We start from the raw sequence: 20,017 nt of genomic DNA on the forward strand, positions 1-20,017 counted from the left end.
TATGTTCCAGCCAAACACAGAAGGAGGCTTTAAGGAGAGATAACCAAGCCGAGAACACCTGAAAAAACCTGGGATCATATGAAATAATCCAGAGTTAACTAAAGAAAACTGGGTTAAACTGGGATAAAAAGAGGTACTTTAGAAATACCGGAGGTAACTGGGCTTCTTAACCCGAGATAAAGAAATGCGCCCTTAAAAACCTAGGACACCCATAGAAAACCTTAGCTGCCGTGAAATGACTTGATTTGTCTCTGGATAACCAGAGATAACCTGAAACAAACACAGATAGCCACAGATCCCCTAAAGTGATTGGAGTGCCCGGATTGAAGCATCTCTCAGTTCACTTTGTCACCAAGCTCAGATTTAAGCAGCAACAGTCCAGTTTCAGTTTAACCCTTCAACAGCAGAGCTTCAGCTCCAGTCTTCACATTTTTCAACAACAGTTACTCTTCAACCAGTTATGCCATTAACGTAATTCCAGCGGATTCTGGAGCGCAGAAAAGCATCCTTTCATGCACCATTCTACAGTAGTGAATAGCTTAACGTAAAACAACAAATCAGACGTGTGTCGTCTGGTTGTTACATAAAATCAGTTTCCCTCTTTCATCCTGTCATGTGACCTGCTACCTGAGCTACCTGAGAGGAGTTGGACACTTTTCCACCTCAGGAAAAGCCCCTCTGGTTTCACTGAGGATCTAACGGCGGTGTGGACGCTGTGCTGCTATCTGTGGCCTTGGAGCTGCAGAACTCTGCTCTGTTTGGCTTGTTCAGCTGAATTTTATCTGCTTCCCTGTCCCATAAAACCTTACTATTGACAGGCAGCTCCACATCGACCCTCCCTCCCCCCCTCCATATCCAGCCCACATTTTTCTTCCCTATGAGTATTAGTTTATTGAATAAGTGGCATCTGTTTTCCTGGCCCCGTCACCGTAAGGCGAGGTATTTCTCACTGACGCCCAGCGCTGATTTATGCGCTGCTCCGACTCTCCCCACGAAAAATAAAGCTAAGCAAAAATTTTCCAATACATCCTCCGTCCAGCCACCCACACTCCTCCTCTCCCTCCGTCCACGCTGTATATAATTAACTTGGCAGATGTTTTACGAACTCAGACACTTTTAAAGACTCCTCGCTCTCCTCCACAAACTCCCACTCGCTGTCACGCACAAATGGTGCGATGATGACAAGACCCTAGACATCCATTACAACTGAAGTGTCTAATTTCCCGGCGACGGCAACAGTTTGATGCGCTTAAAACTGTGTCAGACTCGTAGAGCTGTCAAACACCCTGCTGCTGTTAAACACACGCTCCCCTTCAACCTGTGAGAAGTTCTAAAGAAAGAGAGTTGCTGTTTTAACAAACTGCAGAGGAGTGTTGGTGCATCCAGTCGTTCAGATGGAATGAAAATACCATTATGACTGATCTTTTATAACACAGATGTTTTCTTTTGTCTTTGTCCCACTCCAATCATCTTTTGATCCTTTGTCAAAGCCTTCCCACTCGTCTTTTAATTATGATCATGCCATTTTAGCCCAAATCCAAAAACCTGTCTTTTTCTTGAACAAAGTTTCTGCCGAGCAGCAGGAGTTCATTAGAAATCTGTCTCTGGTGTTGTGGGCGGGGCCGTTGGTGCGTCCCGTCACACAACTGTTTCCACGTTCTCCTGCTAGCTTACAGCCCCTCACAACCCCAACCTAACATTACCAGTGCAACAAAAACGGCGAGCGATATCGGAGCTGTCCACTCATGCAGTTCTGATCCAGATTCCACTCAGACGAGAAAAAAAAACAACGACGTTCATGGATCTATTTGTCTGAGAGTGGATGCATCCGAATGGAGCAGACTAGGGGAGCTTGTGGCCTCCCCACCAACTACAGCACTTATGCCACAGCTACAAGCTTTCGTCTGCTCTTTATTCACAAAAATTTGAATAAAGAAATACTCAGAAATGCAATTTTAAGCTTGATATTTTTATGAACGTCCTTTATCATGAGAAAAATGCTAAATTAATGTGTTAAAAAGACCAAAATCATATATTTCTTTTGAGTGGGTCTTTAACTGTTTCTTCTTTTTGCTCATTTCCAATCTTGTTTTTGTTCTATCCCTTCTGGACGTCTGTAAAGATGAAAGCAGAGTGAGGAGCGTGACGGGAGCTCACCTGTCAGGATTCTGTGGGCAGACGTGCATCTGCAGCAGGATCCTCTGGGTGAAGGTCTTGAAGCACTGCCCGCACTTCCACAGATGCCAGTCGCTGAACTCGCTGCTCAGCTGGCTGGTGGAGGTCGGGCTCGCCAGGACTCGCTGGTTCTTGGACCCCAAATGACCGAAACTGGAGTCCGACTGAGCTCCAACCTTGTCCAGCAGAGAGAAACTCCGAGAGCAGGGGGAGTGGGGGAAGACCATGGAGCGGACGAGGGTGGGGATCGCAGAGGAAGACGACGAAGAGGAAGACGGCTTGGCATTTTTGTTGAAGCTCTGCAGGGACTCCTGTCTGCTCATGGCTTCCATCACTGTGGCAGGAACGTTCACTGAGGAAAAGCAATAAACCGGTTATGCAGCAGAGTGTGAGGAGGAAGCTCTGAAAACTCTCACACAAAGATTTAATGAAATGCAGTGAAGGCAGCTCACATGAGCAGAGATGAGGAATCACAGCCGGACAGAAAGGACAGATCAGCACTTTTATGTATCTACCAGCACGTAAGAATGCAACCAGCAACCTGACATGAAAACAAAGACTCCAAGCACATGGATGGAAACCCATCGACAGGTTTGGACTTTGTTTAACAGAAGATTTTTCCATCTGATGAAAAGATTCAAGCGGGACGGGTTCAATGTATCTAAAACAACACATTTTGTCTGAATACTACATGCAATAAATAAGAACTGTTGGCCTGTAGTTTTCACTCAGATACCCTCTGTGATGACAGAGCATCACCAGCGTTGGTCTTAATAAATCAGTATTTATTTTTACTCTGAACCTTTTTCATTCAGACCCCTACTCTCCCCGCCTAAGCATGTCTGTCTACTTTAGCTAAGTCTTTGCTCTCTGACTCCTCAATTGTTCCTCCTTTTCTTTTTGATTATGTCCTCCTTTCATTTTTCTTCCCTTTTTAGCTCTTAACGTACCCTATCAAATATGAATAAATATTCATAAAAATCCAGCCCAGATGCATTATCTCTGATGGCACCCATTGGAATCTGAACTGCAGAAATGAGGCATGAAGTGGGAGGGGCGCATTGACTAGAATTTACTCCGCCCACTTCAACTACCAACCAAAATGTCCAATTGGGTGGGACAAAGTATAGGAAGTTGTACTGGGTCACCTCTCAAGCAATCATGAATGCTAAATAAAAGAAGGTTTTCACGCCAGCCGTGATTTTTTTTTCTTGTCAAGTTGGAATTTTTTGGTGTCAGGCTTTTGCTGATAGCAGATTTTACACGCAGTTAAAGACCCACTCTGGTAAAAACACTGTTTTCTGGTGTTTAAACATGTGTGTAAGACATATTTTAAGAAAACTAAGCTTAGATTTGCATTCCTGACTCTATCTGTATTCAAATTGTTGTGAGTCAGGATCAGAAGACAAAAATGCTCCTTGAAACAGATAATATTTGTGATGTAGAAAATACGCTGACAGGGCCACAAGCTTCCTGCTCGCTCCATTCAGTCCACTGTCAGACAAATGGATCCATGTACGTCTTTGTTTTCCTCATCTGAGCTGGAATCTGGATCAGAACTTTACAGCTGGATAGCTCCAATATTTTTACATCACTACTCAGGCACACATATGGTTCTAGGGGTGTTTTAGCACCTGCCCTTTTTGCCTGGAATTAAAGAAGAACCCTCTTTTAAAAAAAAAATCAAATTAATAAATATTTGTTAAATATACAAGAAAAAATGTGGCTACAAAATCCTCTGGTTTTCTATTGAATCTATTTTCTTGTAACTCAGCGGTTCTGAGCTGCCGCTCTCAGACTGAGAGCTGCCAGATGGTTCATATTTCAGAAAAATGCTCTATATTAATCAAGAAGTCCCTTTCTACTTTAGCCAGACGTCTGAGCTGCGCATCAAATTAACACAGAGCAGATCGTCCAGGGACAGGAAGTTGGGTACTAAGTACAAAATATAACACCAGAGAAATTTCACAATAAATGAACAGTATTTATGTCGAGTTCACAGCTTCCCCACATGGGTCTGACACTAAATGTATCTTTTTGAAGTAATATTTTCTAATTAGAATCGCCTTCTTTAAACTCTGTATCATTCAGTTTCACCATCTGTTGTAATAAAACAAGAGTCTGTGCTTAGAGGATGAGATGCAAAATAGAATTTAGCTGTGAATTAGGGTTGGGCGATGTCCCCTAAATTGGCCGTTGACGATGTTTGCTGTCAACCATCGGGATGGACGATGACATCGTCGGGGGGGGGGGGTATTTTTTGCATTTTTCTTCTTATATAACTGCTATTCGTTATTTTGCTTTTTTCATTTTATTTCCCAACTAATGGTTAATCCGCGATGATCCAGTATAAACTGAGGGAAGTGACTTTAACAGAAAAAGTAACAAGCAACATAGAAAAGAAGTAGTCCGCTCCCGCACTTAACTGGCGGAGTGGACCGGCGGAGGGCGGATTTACAGCTTTGTGTTTGATGGGAAGGGGGGGGGGGGGTACATGAGCGGTATGTGTGGGAGATTTAAGACTGCGATCCGTCCCGCAGCTCTAGGGGGACGAGCTATCAAACTCAGAACCGGGTCTAAAAGTGTGTGTCTGAGCACAGCTCGGATCGTTGGCAGACACAGCTGTTTGAGCTTCAAAGCAGAAATGTCGCTCAGTCCTTAGAAAACATTCAAACTATCACGTGGATTTGTGTTTCCAGTCGTGTCCCGACTAAATAAAGGCTGATGTTATTCTAACATGTTTACGTGCAGCCAGCAAGCAGCACCACCCAAAGCTAATGTTGTTAGCCCGTGTTAGCATACTGCTAATCCTGGCTTCGTTCAGAAAAAGCCCTGACCACACGGATTAAAATTCAAATGATGAGCGAACAGGTGTTTGATAATAACCGTAACATTATTAAAAGCACGTTTAGAAGATCATCTCGTATTTTACCGAGCTGACATGTCAATGTATATAGCCGCTCGGCGCTGTTATCGTTTTGTATTGAATTGTTACATTCAATAAAGTTTGGAAAAAAAGCCGCTCGGCGGAAGTTGTATCCTCTTCCGGTTTTCAAACTGCGCATGTGCGAATGATTTATTCCGACCGAAATTGTGACCTTAGTGAACGTTTTTACATTCTGAAAACATTTTTCTGGGCCCATCTACACGGTTGGATTCTAATCCGACCATTGATCCCATCAGGATATTTTGTACATGTAACCGCGGCTTATGGTGTCGACGCGCAACGTGGCGGGGGCGTGGCATCACGATGGTGGTCTCTCCATCGGGATGTCAGTCACCCATCACGATGGACGATGATATCGTCCATCGGCACAACCCTACTGTGAATCCAAACATAGAACCAGAGTCACATTGGGTTCAGCTGTCAGGAACTGGAGGTGTCGGAGCCAAAATGCAGGAAACTTGGCAAATGTAAACATTTAATAAATAAACAGGACAAACGCAGTAAAGAAACAAAAAGATGATAAAGCAGATGATCGGACAACACAGACCCGAAAACCAGACACTTCTACTCGCTGATGACGATGAAAAGAAATGAAAACTGCTGTGGAAGGTTAACATGAATCTGGAGTGACTGACAGAGGACAGAACACGACCACAACAAAAAAAAGAAAAAACACTGAAAAACTGAACTAAAGCATAGAATCCTCACTGCAACACTATGCTAACATTCAATACTATTAATAATTTCAGCATTCTGGGGATAAAAGTTGTTTGATGTCTGTGCTAAAAATATTACCATTTGTATTCAACTTGATTCATGCTGAATATGCCTGCAGTATATTGTGCCAACATAAAAAGCCTCCATTTTTTTTGTGTTTGCTTTAATGTCTTCCTATTCCATGACTAAGTTATGTTAACAATCCTTTGTTTACATAAAAAAGGACAATTTTATTACTTTGGCCTACACAGGTATCACAACGGAGTAGTTATCTATTAGTAGTTTACTTAATTTCTGTATTAATTAAAAGACACAAAACAGTTTTTTTGCTGCGCTTTTCTGACTTTGAGCCCCCGCCCCTCTGTGCACGTACCTGTTGCAAATGTCAGCTCGGGCTGTAAGCTAGAGTGTAAACAGAGAGCTCTCAGTAATGGAGAGCAAATGGGGGGGCGGGTTTAACAACAGTTCTGCCGCACAACTCAAAGGTAAAGTTTCTAATGAACTCCTGCCGCTCTGCAGAAACTATGTCTTTTGTCTAGAAACTGCATCAACATAATTAAAAGACCACCGGGAACGCTTTGAAAATGGACTAAAAAGGATTGGAATGGGACTTTAATCCAGAGGTTAAAGAGATGAACTGATAGAATTTCAGCCAGATTCACAAAATGAGGACATTTAATGCGACAAATAACAATTGAACTTATGGGACCTCTTTCTTAAATGGAAGTAACTCATTTCAGTCTCATATAAAACATGCTCTCTGTTCCAAAAGTTTTATTTTTTACACATAATTCTATTTTTGCTGGCTCTGTTTTGAACAAACAACAAATTTGAACACAGATCTTGGCAGGATAAAGAAATCAGGCCCATAAGAGGAGCAGATCCAGGATGAAGTGTTGCGGGTGAAGGAAACAGACAAGTACAATGACATTAACAGGGAAGAATCCATTATATAAAAGTGTGTAAATTAGATTTGGGGTAAACCAGCTCATGGCAGCTGTCCTCACTTGACCCTAATGTCAGCTGTGTTGTGTTCTGCGGTCGGAACAACTGACAACTCGGAACTTCTTAACCCTTCATCATGCTAGAACTGACCTTTAGGGGACATGTTGGGCTTTTTTCTCTGAGCCAAATTATGGTTTTAATTCTATAAAATTGGTTTGGGAAAACGTTAACAAGCAGGAAGTCAAAAAACACAGAAACATTTGTTTTATCACATAGGAGCAGAAAATGTGATCGAATTAGATTATTCAAAATAACCTATTGACCAGAACACAGGAAGTGATGCCACACGTTTTCCGTCATTCCACACTTGGGGGGTGGGGTTAAGACCATTGTCTGTTTATGAGAACTGGACTGAGTGGTTGTGATGACTTACTTCCAGTTCCAATAAAAGTCCCAATAAGATTGAGCCACTTCAGTTGCCATTTTTTCGTGATACGACGCCGCCATGCTGGAGCCAGTCGACATCAGTGATTGGTCCGAGTTGGTCTGGCTGAACATTTCTCTGGCAAACACTCTGACCAATCAGGAGTGAGCTTGTTGGAAGGCCACAACACTTCCACTTTAAAACGGGCTTGGGAGAATCTGTGAATCAAACGCTTCAAACATTTGACGAGAGACAACCTACTTTTACTAAGGCATCTGATTGGCCAGTTTATAACTTGAGCTACAGAACAATATCCTGACAAAAAAGGAGGATTATCAAGAACAATAAACAAGGATGGTTATTCTGACCAATTGAATGACTCAGTCATAGCTGTTTATTTTTCTATAGAAGTCTATGGAGCCAGTGGGTACTTCCTGTTTGGAAAGTCAGGGTGGAGGAATCACTCAGTCCAGTTCTCACATACAATCAATGGTTATGATGACACAGAATTGTTATCCTGTTTGAATTGTGTAAAGACTTTACTGTTGTGCAGAAGAACACCTGACCATTTTCTAATGAACTGGATGCGGCAACTGTTGTTTTTCTGTCTCCAACAAAACCTCTCCTTTTCATGAGGAATTAAATCTAATAATATGCAAGTTGTAGAAAGTGAGGACGGTATTTCAGTAGAAAAACATACCGAACAGTAATTATTACTGTCATTGCTACTGTGATATATTCCCCATTTTCTTTAACCCTTGTGCTATCTTAGATGACCCCATCCTTACATTGACGTGTTCTCCCTACCATGACAAAGGTGGATAAAGGTGGAAAGATTTCATGTACCGTAAATTCCGGACTACAAAGCGCACCCGATTACAAGCCGCACCCACCCATTTCACGTGTTTAATTAGTTTTATACATACACAAGCCGCGTCAGAGTACAAGCCGCGCATGTGTTAGGCGATATTGTCATCCTGACAGATCACGGCCAGTATCCCAGAGTGAGTGCAATTCATTAGCACATTGTGGGTGGTGCCAGCTTTGCCTCTGGGTCATGTATTTGAGTGTATCGACATCTGTCAAACAGCATGGACCTCTATTCTGTTCACAAGTTCCTCAGTTATGGTGTTTTTATTTCATTTTTTTTTACTTATTGACAATCTAGGTATCATACATAAAATTACAAACAGTAACCATATAATCAACATTACATCCCTCAGTTATGATGAGGAAATTTACATCCGCGATTCCACATTTCCCATGAGTCTTAGGGGCTAAAGGCGGGGCCAATGCCCGGCTCGCCATTCTGTTGTACGTGTTTAAGAATTAGCAGCAGTGCATGGAGGGGTGAACGGGTACAGCTCTCCTTCCGCTTGTGTCGCAGCAGCGTTATGGGAGTAACAGGACTGGTTAAAAAACACACCGGTAAAATACAGCAGCGGCGACTGAAAAGCGTGCGCCTCAGCGTGATACGCGCGCCTCAGTGCGGCGCGTGCGTCAGAATTCAGAAGCCTCTGCACTCCGCGGACGCCTCTGCGCTCCGCTCCCGCCCCGCGCGCTCCTTGTCTCCCCTTCCTATCTACTCCGACACCTCTGGCCAGGGCGGCTTCAAGGAGGAGCACTTCGTCCCCGTTGCGCCGGTGGATGGAGCAAATCGTTTCTGTGCAAAGCAATCGGACTTAATACTGTACGTTTTGTGTATGAGGGGCGGGTGCGTTGTTACGTGTGGGAGCCTTCAGACTGCCATCGGCCCCGCAGCTCAATCAGCAGGAGAAGATGTCTCCAGCTCACACGGAGGCTGTGAGTTTTTCAAAGCAAAATTCCGCTTTTACGGTTTCCTTAGAAACCGTAAATGGAGTGTAAATTCACTCCATGCGCTGTTCTCTCCGTCACGCAGCAAACCGGCTTTTCCAAACCCGTTGGTGACGGTGGACTTTTTTACGCTGCTTTTAACGATTGCTTTTAACTTGAAAGCTTCATCATATTGTAGCGGCGATCTGGTGCACGTTGGGTCTAATGGCACCAAAGGATTCTGGGATGCGGCCGGGCATGCGTGTTTCATTTTGTTGAACCATGACTGAAGTGTCTAAGACCTGAAGTCAAGTCCATGCTGTTTGGCTGCTTAGAGGTGTGTTGAATATAAATGCCTTGTGCTTGGTGTTAGATAAAGAATTCAAACTATTCACTGAGTTCGAAAGTACGTACATGGCGGCCGCTAATTAAATCCATAAATTAGCCGCGTCACTGAATAAGCCGCAGGGCTGTAAGCGCAGGAAAAAAGTAGCGGCTTGTAGTCCGGAAATTACGGTAATCCATGGACACCAGTGAAGATCACAAATCATTGAAGAAAAAAGGTTCAGAGCACTGTCTAGTGGGTCTAGATGACCCAACTCCCAATGTTAAATTGCCTAGGATAGCACAAGGGTTACACGTTGACCTATTTATCAAACCCATCAGTGGATAGGTTGTTTGGCAAATGTAAGTCATTGTTAAGGACAGACAGTAGGGTTGGGCGATGTCCCTTAAATTGGCCTTTGACGATGTTTGCTGTCAACCATCGGGATGGACGATGACATCGTCGGGGGGGGGGGGTATTTTTACATTTTTCGTTCTTATATAACTGCTATTCGTTTTTTTGCTTTTTTCATTTTATTTCCCAACTAATGGTTAATCCGCGATGATCCAGTATAAACTGAGGGAAGTGACTTTAACAAAAAAAGTAACAAACAAAATAGAAAAGAAGTAGTCCACTCCCGCACTTCCGGGGGAGTGCGGACTTACAGCTTTGTGTTTGATGGGAAGGGGGGGGGGGGGGGTACATGAGCGGTATGTGTGGGAGATTTAAGACTGCGATCCGTCCCGCAGCTCTAGGGGTACAAGCAACCGAAATCAGAACCGGGTCTAAAAGTGTGTGTCTGAGCACAGCTCGGATCGTTGGCAGACACAGCTGTTTGAGCTTCAAAGCAGAAATGTCGCTCAGTCCTTAGAAAACATTCAAACAATCACGTGGATTTGTGTTTCCAGTCGTGTCCCGACTAAATAAAGGCTGATGTTATTCTTACATGTTTACGTGCAGCCAGCAAGCAGCACCACCCAAAGCTAATGTTGTTAGCCCGTGTTAGCATACTGCTAATCCTGGCTTCGTTCAGAAAAAGCCCTGACCACACGGATTAAAATTCAAATGATGAGCGAACAGGTGTTTCATAATAACCGTAACATTATTAAAAGCACGTTTAGAAGATCCTCTCGTATTTTACCGAGCTGACATGTCAATGTATATAGCCGCTCGGCGCTGTTTAACAATGTTTTGTATTGAATTGTTACATTCAATAAAGTTTGGGAAAAAAAAGCCGCTGGCGGAATTTATATCCTTCCGTTTTTCAAACCCTACTGCGCATGTGCGAATGATTTATTCCGACGGAAAGTGTGACCTTAGTGAACGTTTTTATATTCTGAAAACATTTTTCTGGGCCCATGTACACGGTTGGATTCTAATCCGACCATTGATCCCATCAAGATATTTTGTACATGTAACCGCGGCTTATGGTGTCGATGCGCAACGTGGCGGGGGCGTGGCATCACGATGGTGGTCTCTCCATCGGGATGTCAGTCACCCATCACGATGGACGATGATATCGTCCATTCCAAAAGAATGATCTAATTGTCTTCAGAGCCTCTCTCTACTACCTGCAATTGCACTCAATCCTCTGTCCTGCATATGTTTAGGTTTTTCTGTTTGTTGGACAAGCCACTTTCACACCAACTATCGGCTGTTAGAGATTATATAAATACAGTATATATTTATATGTAGATCAGGGGTGTCAAACTCATTTTAACCGAGGGCCACATCAGCATAGTGGTTGTCTTCAAAGGTCCAGATATAACTTATACATGTAACTAAATGTAATGAAAAATAAACAAAACTGCTCCTTAATGTTACATAACTCATTTATTTATTTATTATAACTTTTTAAAGTGACAATTACAGTTGCATAGAAAGATATGTTTGATTGTTACTTTAGCATAAATCCTTTTACATTTGATTCTGTCAGGTTAGGTTCTATGGACAGTCTTTAAGTCCTAATGTATAGTTGCCAAATCCGATATTTCAAGTCCAATTCCCCCTTGATATGAATAAATACACACCAATTTTTATTTTTGATTTTAAGAAATTAAAAACTTTTATGCTCTCGCGGGCCACATAAAATGACATGGCGGCCCACATTTGGCCCGCGGGCCTTGAGTTTGACACATGTGATGTAGACCAATGAAGACATTTTTATCATACGGTTTACATGTTGGACATCGTGGCTAGAACTGATGAGACACTACGCTAAAGCAGACCTACAGATAAACTCTTCTTAACTTTATCAGGCAGACTGAATATTTTTGTACATTTATTTAGGAAAAGGAAAAAACTTTTGTTAGTTTCCTACGACCACTGATGAGACCAGATAGGTCAAATTTCATCCGAGAAGACAAAAAACTTTCAGACAACTTGCAGACAGCCCTTCTCCAACACTTTGTCTCTGGACTCAAGTGCTCATAATCACTTCTCATCACTCTTCAGCTCACCTCTGCCATCAGGCCACCAGGCCTCATTGATCCTCTAATAACCTGATGAGGAGATAATTACACCATCTGTAAGTTTCCCGACGGCGCTATCGACGGGCCGTTCTGCGCGGCTCGCCCACACTCAATTCCTTTTCCTTCAAACATTGCAAACACAGAAATTGCAGGTCAATAGGGTTTGGCTGTGTTTGAAATGCATCACGGAAATGGAAAGATTATGCAGATGCAGTCTGCAACATTGCAGAGTTTGTAATTTCTTTCTTTTAGGGAGGGGTGATCTCTTCTGGGCTCTGTGACGTGAAACTGAGCCGACTCGTCTCAAGTTTTAACGCTTGCTGTGTTTTAGGCCAAGGAGCCTCCATCAGTGCGTCCACATCGGCCTGTTCACGTCCACGTCTGACTCTACATCTACTTTTACTGAATTAAAAACTCTTTGTGACCAGAACAATTTCAGTGCAGCAAATTTCTGCACAGCTTATTTTGAGGACCAATAAAACCCAAACATGTCACTGTAAAGCTAAACATGTTCTAGCCTAAATTACAAAGGGAGTTTCTACAGAAAATACACCTTGTGTGTCAGAAATTCATACCCCCTTGTTGTAACAGTAAATATGTCTACCACAAAAAAAACACACCTCCTTCAAGCGCAAAAACTTTTTTTCGATAAAAGGCTAGTTTTTTTCCCTACAAAATAATCATTAGGAAATTCTATTATCCCAAAAACAAATTGGAAATTTTATTTTCAATGGAAAGGCAGCTTCTGGTACAGAATACATGTTGGTTGTGGCATTATCAACCAAGTGTGCTTATCACATGACCACAAGTGCGTATGATGGTAATACTAAAACCAATACTAAAGCCAAATCTGTTGGCGAATCATCCCCCTCACTGTGAATACGTCACTTGATTGAGGCCTGCGTACGTCCTCGATTGGAAGTGAGACGGCGACACAGTCGTCCTGCCACGGCGCCTGCTGCCGGGCCCTCGGTTCCCGCCCCAGGAATCTGAGCCCACTCAGGTAGCAGTGGTTTTTGGAGTTATTAGTACATAAACTTAGTATTTTTGACTGAAGATATATTAGAAGTTCTCAACTTTGAAGCTGAACGAAGTGACTTTGGTGCATAACTCAAGGCCATAGTCCAGTAAATAGGTCTTGCAGAGCTTACCTTAATAGTAGAGGGCACCCTGCTCTAAATCATGAAATCTGCAGCGTGGTAGGTCTGTCAGAGGAGTGTTGTCGAGCTGAGAATTATTAGATGTTTACACAAGGAGTTGGATTATTTAACTAAAAGGTAAAGTCTGAACCTCCTGAGGTTCTACAGGGCAAATCTGTGTGCAGGAAAGAAGAGCAGATGTTTTTCTTTAAAGTTAAGATGATCATCAGATATTACCCCTGAATTTATTCCAGGATTTACTGTCAATTACTATATATTGTTGTTTATTATCTGCAAAAACAACACTTTTTATGCCGTATGATGAGAAAAAAAAAGAAAATGATTCAGTTGTTCTTGAATAGATACGTCCGATTTCTTTTTGCTGCTCTAACAGATTACAAACATTTATCTAAACAGGTTTAGATTGACTGGATTTATGCTTTTTAATCTATTATTACTTTAATCTTCTGTCCCACAATCATAAATAAAACTATTAAAGCTGAATGTGTAAAAACTGACAAGTTAACCAAATGAGTGACTGATGGGGAAACTGGTAAATTGACTGTTCAGGGGAAATGTTTGAGACAGTAAACGTTTTGACCTGACAGAGCTCTGAGTCAGCCTGAGGGCTTCCGGCAGCACAAACACTGATGTTCTGATTCTGATTCTGACATCTCGCTCTCTTGTCTGCATTTTATCATAAACAGCTGGTTCTGATCTATCAGGAACCGTCTGATTACACTTTGATTTTTCTGACTTTTCATTTAAGACACATAAAAATGCATCGTAAGTTTAGGGAGTTAGGTCAAATTTTGACATTTCTCAGAGGCTCCCGCTACACCCCCCCCCCCCCAAAAAAAAAAATCTGTATCATGTGTGCTGCACTCTGAGGATTTGATATTTCAATATATATCTAGAAATATTTATTTTGCAATTGAGAGCCTTAATATTTTGGACGAAAGTATAATCTTACACAATTATTTATGCTTTAAAATGAACTAAAACCTCTAGATTTTCTTAGTAAACATCTTTTTTGGTGTTTAAACATGGAGGTCAGAGTAATTTATGGAAATGTATATTATTTATAAAGAAATTGAAGTTGTTGTAAAAGTCTCTAGTACTAAAAAAATTTCAATTTGCATTTAGCTTTTTAAAACTGTGGATGACTCCAGCTACTTTGAATGACACACGCTCTTTGAACTACTATAACTCTTTAAACAATTAGCGTAATTCCAATGAAATTTGAAGTGGAAGTCCAACATCCGGTTCAGGAGTTTACAGTCTGACTGAAAGTCCAGGGTAAAACTGACATGAATTAATCAAGCGGATGTGTTGTCTGAAGTAAAGGTACAGATGTACACATGTTTTTAAACGAGAACTAAAAAAGCTGTTTTGAATCTTTAACTGTCTTGCAGATCCCACAAAAAACTATGAAAAGTGAATCGGTTGCTTCTTTTTGGTGCTTTCAGATGAAGACGGAACAGAAAACCTAAATGCAGTTAGCAGCAACATGTCTTCAATTAGCAGCAGAGCTGCTGGCTTTCATTTGGTACCGAAGAACTAATCTCATTTGACTTAATTGGGATTTGAACAAACTTTTTTACTGCAGGGTGGAACAAAAGTAAATCTGCTGGATTTTGTTTGTCCTGCACGTGTGTGTTTGTGTGTGTGTGTGTGCGTTTGTGTAACATCGACCCTGTTGGCTTTTGTTTTTTTGACCATTGCTTGAGATCTGGACCATCTAACTTCAAAGATGACACCAAAGTCATGCCTGTCCTCTGGTGGATCCCTCGGTGGCCCTCATGATTGTTAAACTTTCCCCATGTGTTTAAAGTGCACTCCAAACTGTCAGCGTGCACGTGCGTGCCTGCATGTGTTTGTGCACCCAAAGAGGCTGCTGCAGTCCTACTATGATGAGCCATGTCATGTCAGAGTCCTTCTGTCTCTAAAACAAACCAGCTTGCGGACAAACGTCTCTAATTTCCAATCAGCGAGAGCTCATTTCAGCTCCTAATTCAATTCATTTCACAAGATCAAACTCCTCTTCGTGCATTGTCTTTTCTTCATAAACGGAGAATTTGCAAGACAGGAAGACAAAGTTCCCCTTAGATCTGCAGAAAATATGTTTGAGTGGAATTTATTCAACAGGCGGAATGAGCAGAAAACTGGAAGAGACACAAAGAAAAAGCAGAGAAAAGGAAGAAGAAGTCATTAGAGAGGAAACTGATGAGAGACGAGAAAGAACTGATGAGTGAAGGACGAGAGATGTCAGTTCACACAAAAACTTTCAACATACAGTTTACTGTAAAGATTATAAACATCTATAGCTGCGTTTCCATGACACATATTCAAAAAACTTTATCGACATTCTTCGAAAAAAACTAAATTTAGCAATAACACTGTTTCCATTGAATCCTAATCATGCAAATAAACACAAACCATTCAACTCATTCAGAAACATGTTGATGGATGTGAACAATACTTTGATTGACAGCAGATCCATTCACATTTCTGCCACGGCACTAGCGCTCATCATCATTTATTAAAGGAGACATCGGTGTCTTATTAGGGCCGTGGAGCGGCGAGCTCCTTACACGTGGGAGGGGCTACGGCTAAAGCCATTTTGGTAAATGGTGGTTGGTGATTTTACAGAGGAGCTTGGGATCCAACAATCAACTTTTGATGATCTGTGTGATGCTGTGGGACCTCTGGTGGCGCCCGACGTGTAGCGCCCAACGTCGTTGGTCGTGTGACTCATTTATTTTGAAAAAAGTTTGCACTGGAGTTTTAAGACATATGTCCATTTCGATGCGCCTCAAAACTCACCTCCTCCAAGCACGAAAACCTTTTTTGATAAATGCAAGTTTTTTTTTGTATTGTGGGTGAATTTATTATCGCAAATTTATAGTCAGTGAAAATGCAGCCAGTTTGGTAAATGGTTTATACTTATATCAGACTTTACTACCTTCTTAGAAGGCTGAACGCACCTTACAGTCACAGTCCCATTTACCCATGAACACACATTCACACACTGATGGCAGCTCTGCCGGCACAAATCCGTAGCCACCAGGAGCAATGTGGGGTTCTGTCCAAGGACACTTGGACACATGGGCATGCAGGGCCGGAACCAAACCAGCGATCTTCCCATCGCTCAACCTCTGCACCACAGCCGCCGAAAATACCAAAAGCAAACACTTGAAGTATTGTCCATTTAAGCAATAGTTATTCCTATCACTACTTTTAGACAGTATAATCTGGTTTACAGACGTGGATAAAATCATTTGTTCCACTCTGTCAATGAAAGAACACACAGTGGTCACGGACATAACATCAAACTCAAAAAACTAATCAGTGACATGAGTGGAAAATCAGATATTGTTGTTTGGCAAAAAACAATCTAATAAAACAGTCCTGGACTAAACTGAATGAACTTTTTATTCAAAACATGTTCATTTCATGTAAACACAAACGTTTAGTTTTTCTTCTTATTGTGATTTGGACAACATTTATAGCTTATCATTATTTGACGACAAATAACCAAAGCCAACGTGCTGAGCTCACAGCTGGTTCCTGCTCCTCTTTCTGCAGGTTTGGAATTTCAATAAAAAGGTGAAGGAAATGAAGAAACCTTGCTCTCTACAGTAAAGGACATCAGTTCACCAGTCAAGAAAAACCTCAATCCAAGCTTCTTCTGCCATTAGTAATAGCACCTCAGCTACAAGAACCATAATAAATAAGAAACACGTGTTTTTGATCCTTTCATTTCTAATGGCCTTCATCTCTGCTGTTCTCATTTGCCACCCTTCTGCCCCCCCTCACATTATGCCCTAGCTCCGGCACTGCTCCTGCTGGAGCAGTGCCTGAAATGACAGACGTCAATGCTGCTGACAAACAAAAACCAAAGACCAACATAGAAGGAGGTCTTTGTGTTGTAGACTATTGATCATGTTTTTGTGGAGAACTAGGGCTGCATGATATGAGAAAAAATCGCGATACGCAATATTAGTGATCAATATTGCGATGATGATATAACTTGTGATACATGAACAAATAGCAAAACATCTAAATGCATCATTTCCGTTTCACTGTAACTGTTTCATTTAAATTAGAGTCAAAACAACTCAAATTATGCTCTGAATGACTCTAGTCTAGAAGGGCTCCAAAATAAATAAATATATAAAAGAGCTCCATCCGATTGGTCAAATGCATAAATGGATCTATTTGATTCTTTAAATACTTCAAGCTGCCATATGACTGTTTTAGCACATTTATGGAAACCATTTATTGCAATTTTCCTCGACTCTTGCGATATGCATATTTCACAGATTGATATCGCGATAACAATACATTTGTGGTTTATTGTGCAGGCCTATGGAGAACTAAAAACAAAAAAGTTGGAAGATCTTTAACTGTAACAGCAACATCACTGCAAAACAAGCACAGACAAGCTGGGCTCATCTGCCTTCCTGCACTGCTGCACTTTCAAAAACAAAATCAGCCGGAGAGCATTCCAGCTGCAAAGTGTCAGAGTAAACCTACACAAAGACGTTTGGATTATCATTTTCTGCCCAATTCTATCTCAAATTACAGTAAAATAAAACAAAAAATGAAATTGAGTCAAGTCTGGATGGAAACAGCTGAAAGACCAGAGGTTAGAAAGAAGCTGAGCACAGTGACATTTTTATCTCATGTTTTCTGGTCTTATAAACATCCAATGACTTTCAAAATAAAAGAGGTCGCCTTAAAAAACTAAATTGGGATTATCATGGCGAAAACGAACAGAGAAGCATGCAAACAGCCATGTTTGCTCACAGTTTTCGTCCTGAGCGATGCACTGCAGCGGGATACCAAAGAAGGAGGTGTAGGAGTCATTGTACCAAACCAGCAGCTCCGTTCCTCTGGGAATGTCCACACACGCTCTGTAGAAGATGCAGGACCTGCAACACAACAGGGGCACAGGTCAGAGACGACACCAAAACAGCATCTGCAGAAGATCCTGATGAGCATTTAGGATGATTCAGATCTGGATCTGGATCTGGAATCTGGGCTTGTGTGTCCACAATGGTTCAGATGCAGCATTCTTCTACTTAGTTTTTCTGTGTTTAAAAAAACAAAACAGCCCAGTCTGACAAGCATGAGTCAAGCAGGAAATAGGACAGTGGATTTCCTCCTAGTTTTCAACCAAGCCAAAAGTCTCTTGATCTGCTTAAACATTTGAGTGTGTCTGTGAACAGGCCCCGCCCCCTTCTGACTGACATCTACACCTGACAAAAACAGTGATTAATCTCCAGCAACTTGTTGCTTTGTGTTTCTACCCCCTCCCCCACTTCTTTAATCATCCCCCAACTTCTTTATCACCCCTTTTCTCCCCTTTCTCTTGTACCCTTATCCCCCATCTCTAACATCCCACACTCTCCTTCTCTCTTCTTCATTTCTGTCCAGTCCAATCTATACAAACATGATTATCATAAAAAAAGTGAAGCCTCCAATACAGAAGGAATTTATACAAATATGCACCACGTGTGTCAAAGATTCATAACCCGCTATTGTAACAACAACAAATTCTGACCAACACAAGAGGCCTCCAGCTCTGGTCTGTTTGCTCAGCTGCTGGACAGGAGAAGTTAAAGGAAAAAAAGAAGGAAGGAAGAAGCCTTCGTGACTCGTTTGGGGTCCGAGCTGTGACCTAACTGTGGATTTGAACACACAACCTTCCATATTCAGCGCATACACTCTACCACTGAGCTGGTACAGTAAATGATGAAGAGTTTTGCATTAACATTTTTGCTCTAAAGTATTTGGAGAATCAGTGTTTTGTCTAAATCTTAAGTGACCACTGTCGAGTGGATGTCAGACTCGTGTTTTTTAAAGCCTCCCTCAGTGGTGAGAGTCCTGCTTCTGTGGGGGCATCAGGCAGGGGCAGCTAAACAAGAACCTCACATCTTCTTTCACATTTTTTTACAAGTGGCTCTAAAGAGTAAACAGAGTTCATAAAACAGAATAAAATGAGGTCTGGGTTGTTTTTTTTTCACTAAAACACTTGGATAGTTGAGTCTATCATGGAAATTGGGTTGTTTTCTTGAAAAATATCCTGAGTCAGACATTAGTCTGCTCACAGATCAAATGTTTCTGGTTTCAAGATTTCTCTGAACATCGGCTGAATCACTGGGCTGCCATTACATCTAATCTAACCCAAATGTTGATTTTTAGATAATTTGTCACCATGTTGGATCCTGGTCACCTCCCACACATACCTGCTGACGATCTGCTCACCTGCTCCCTATCAGCTCATCAGCCTGCAGCCTTTATCTGGACTACCTCACCCTCCAGCCGATGTCAGTCCGTCTGCGTCCTGTGGTAGAGTAAACTGACCCATGCTAAGCTCTCAAGCCAAGCTTTATGCCAAGTACCACACTTTCATCTGCACGCTGACCCACTCTGGGGTTTGCTCCTCCAGGAATTACTACAACCTTCATCTCCACCACTGTCGACCTCTTGTCCTTCCATGGGAAACCAATCAAGGTCTTCAGTCCTCGGAGCTTCCACCAGACCAGCAGCTCATCCGTTTCATCACCCACCCCAGCCACGTTTATTGCAAACCAGAACCCTCCACCACAACTGGGACTCAATGAAGACCATGTTTTCACCTCACTTCAGTTTCTGTCCTGCTTCTGGGTCCAGCCCCAGTCTAATGTAACACACCAACCTGCTGCAGATGAATCCAAATAAAGAATAACAACAAAACAAAAAAAAACTGTAAAAGACTTTTGAAAAAGATACAGAAAATACAAACGACGCAGAGAGTAAAGAAGCAAAACAGAAACGTAAAGGCAGGTACAAAGATATCAAATCTAAATGTCATGACACAACCAAGACAACTAGAACCGGTTTCCTGTCTTGACACCAGAAGAAAGCTGTCCCTCAACACCTGATAAGCTATCAAATATCATCTTTTTACAAACATTTTTATCTTCAACCTTGATCAAGAGAGACTCAACAAAAATGTCACCTAACGTCTGTCTTTGTAAATTTAAATGTTTTCAAAGGTCTTTCTAAGTAAGTGGCAGAGCAGATGGTTGA

The 20,017-nt window shown here is 41.8% G+C and overlaps 1 protein-coding gene across 1 annotated transcript in view; it reads right to left on the reverse strand.

Moving 5' to 3' along the window:
• prdm6 (PR/SET domain 6) overlaps positions 1-20,017 on the reverse strand; it is a 98,718-nt gene that overhangs the window by 25,006 nt on the left and 53,695 nt on the right. The window contains exons 6-7 of the mRNA XM_023958809.1: positions 17,750-17,874; positions 2,158-2,527 (exon numbers count right to left, since the gene is read on the reverse strand). Of these exons, the coding sequence (XP_023814577.1) occupies positions 2,158-2,527; positions 17,750-17,874 (495 nt within the window). The remainder of the gene's footprint in view (positions 1-2,157; positions 2,528-17,749; positions 17,875-20,017) is intronic.

Source organism: Oryzias latipes, chromosome 9, assembly GCF_002234675.1.
Source record: "Oryzias latipes chromosome 9, ASM223467v1".
Taxonomy (NCBI): domain Eukaryota; kingdom Metazoa; phylum Chordata; class Actinopteri; order Beloniformes; family Adrianichthyidae; genus Oryzias; species Oryzias latipes.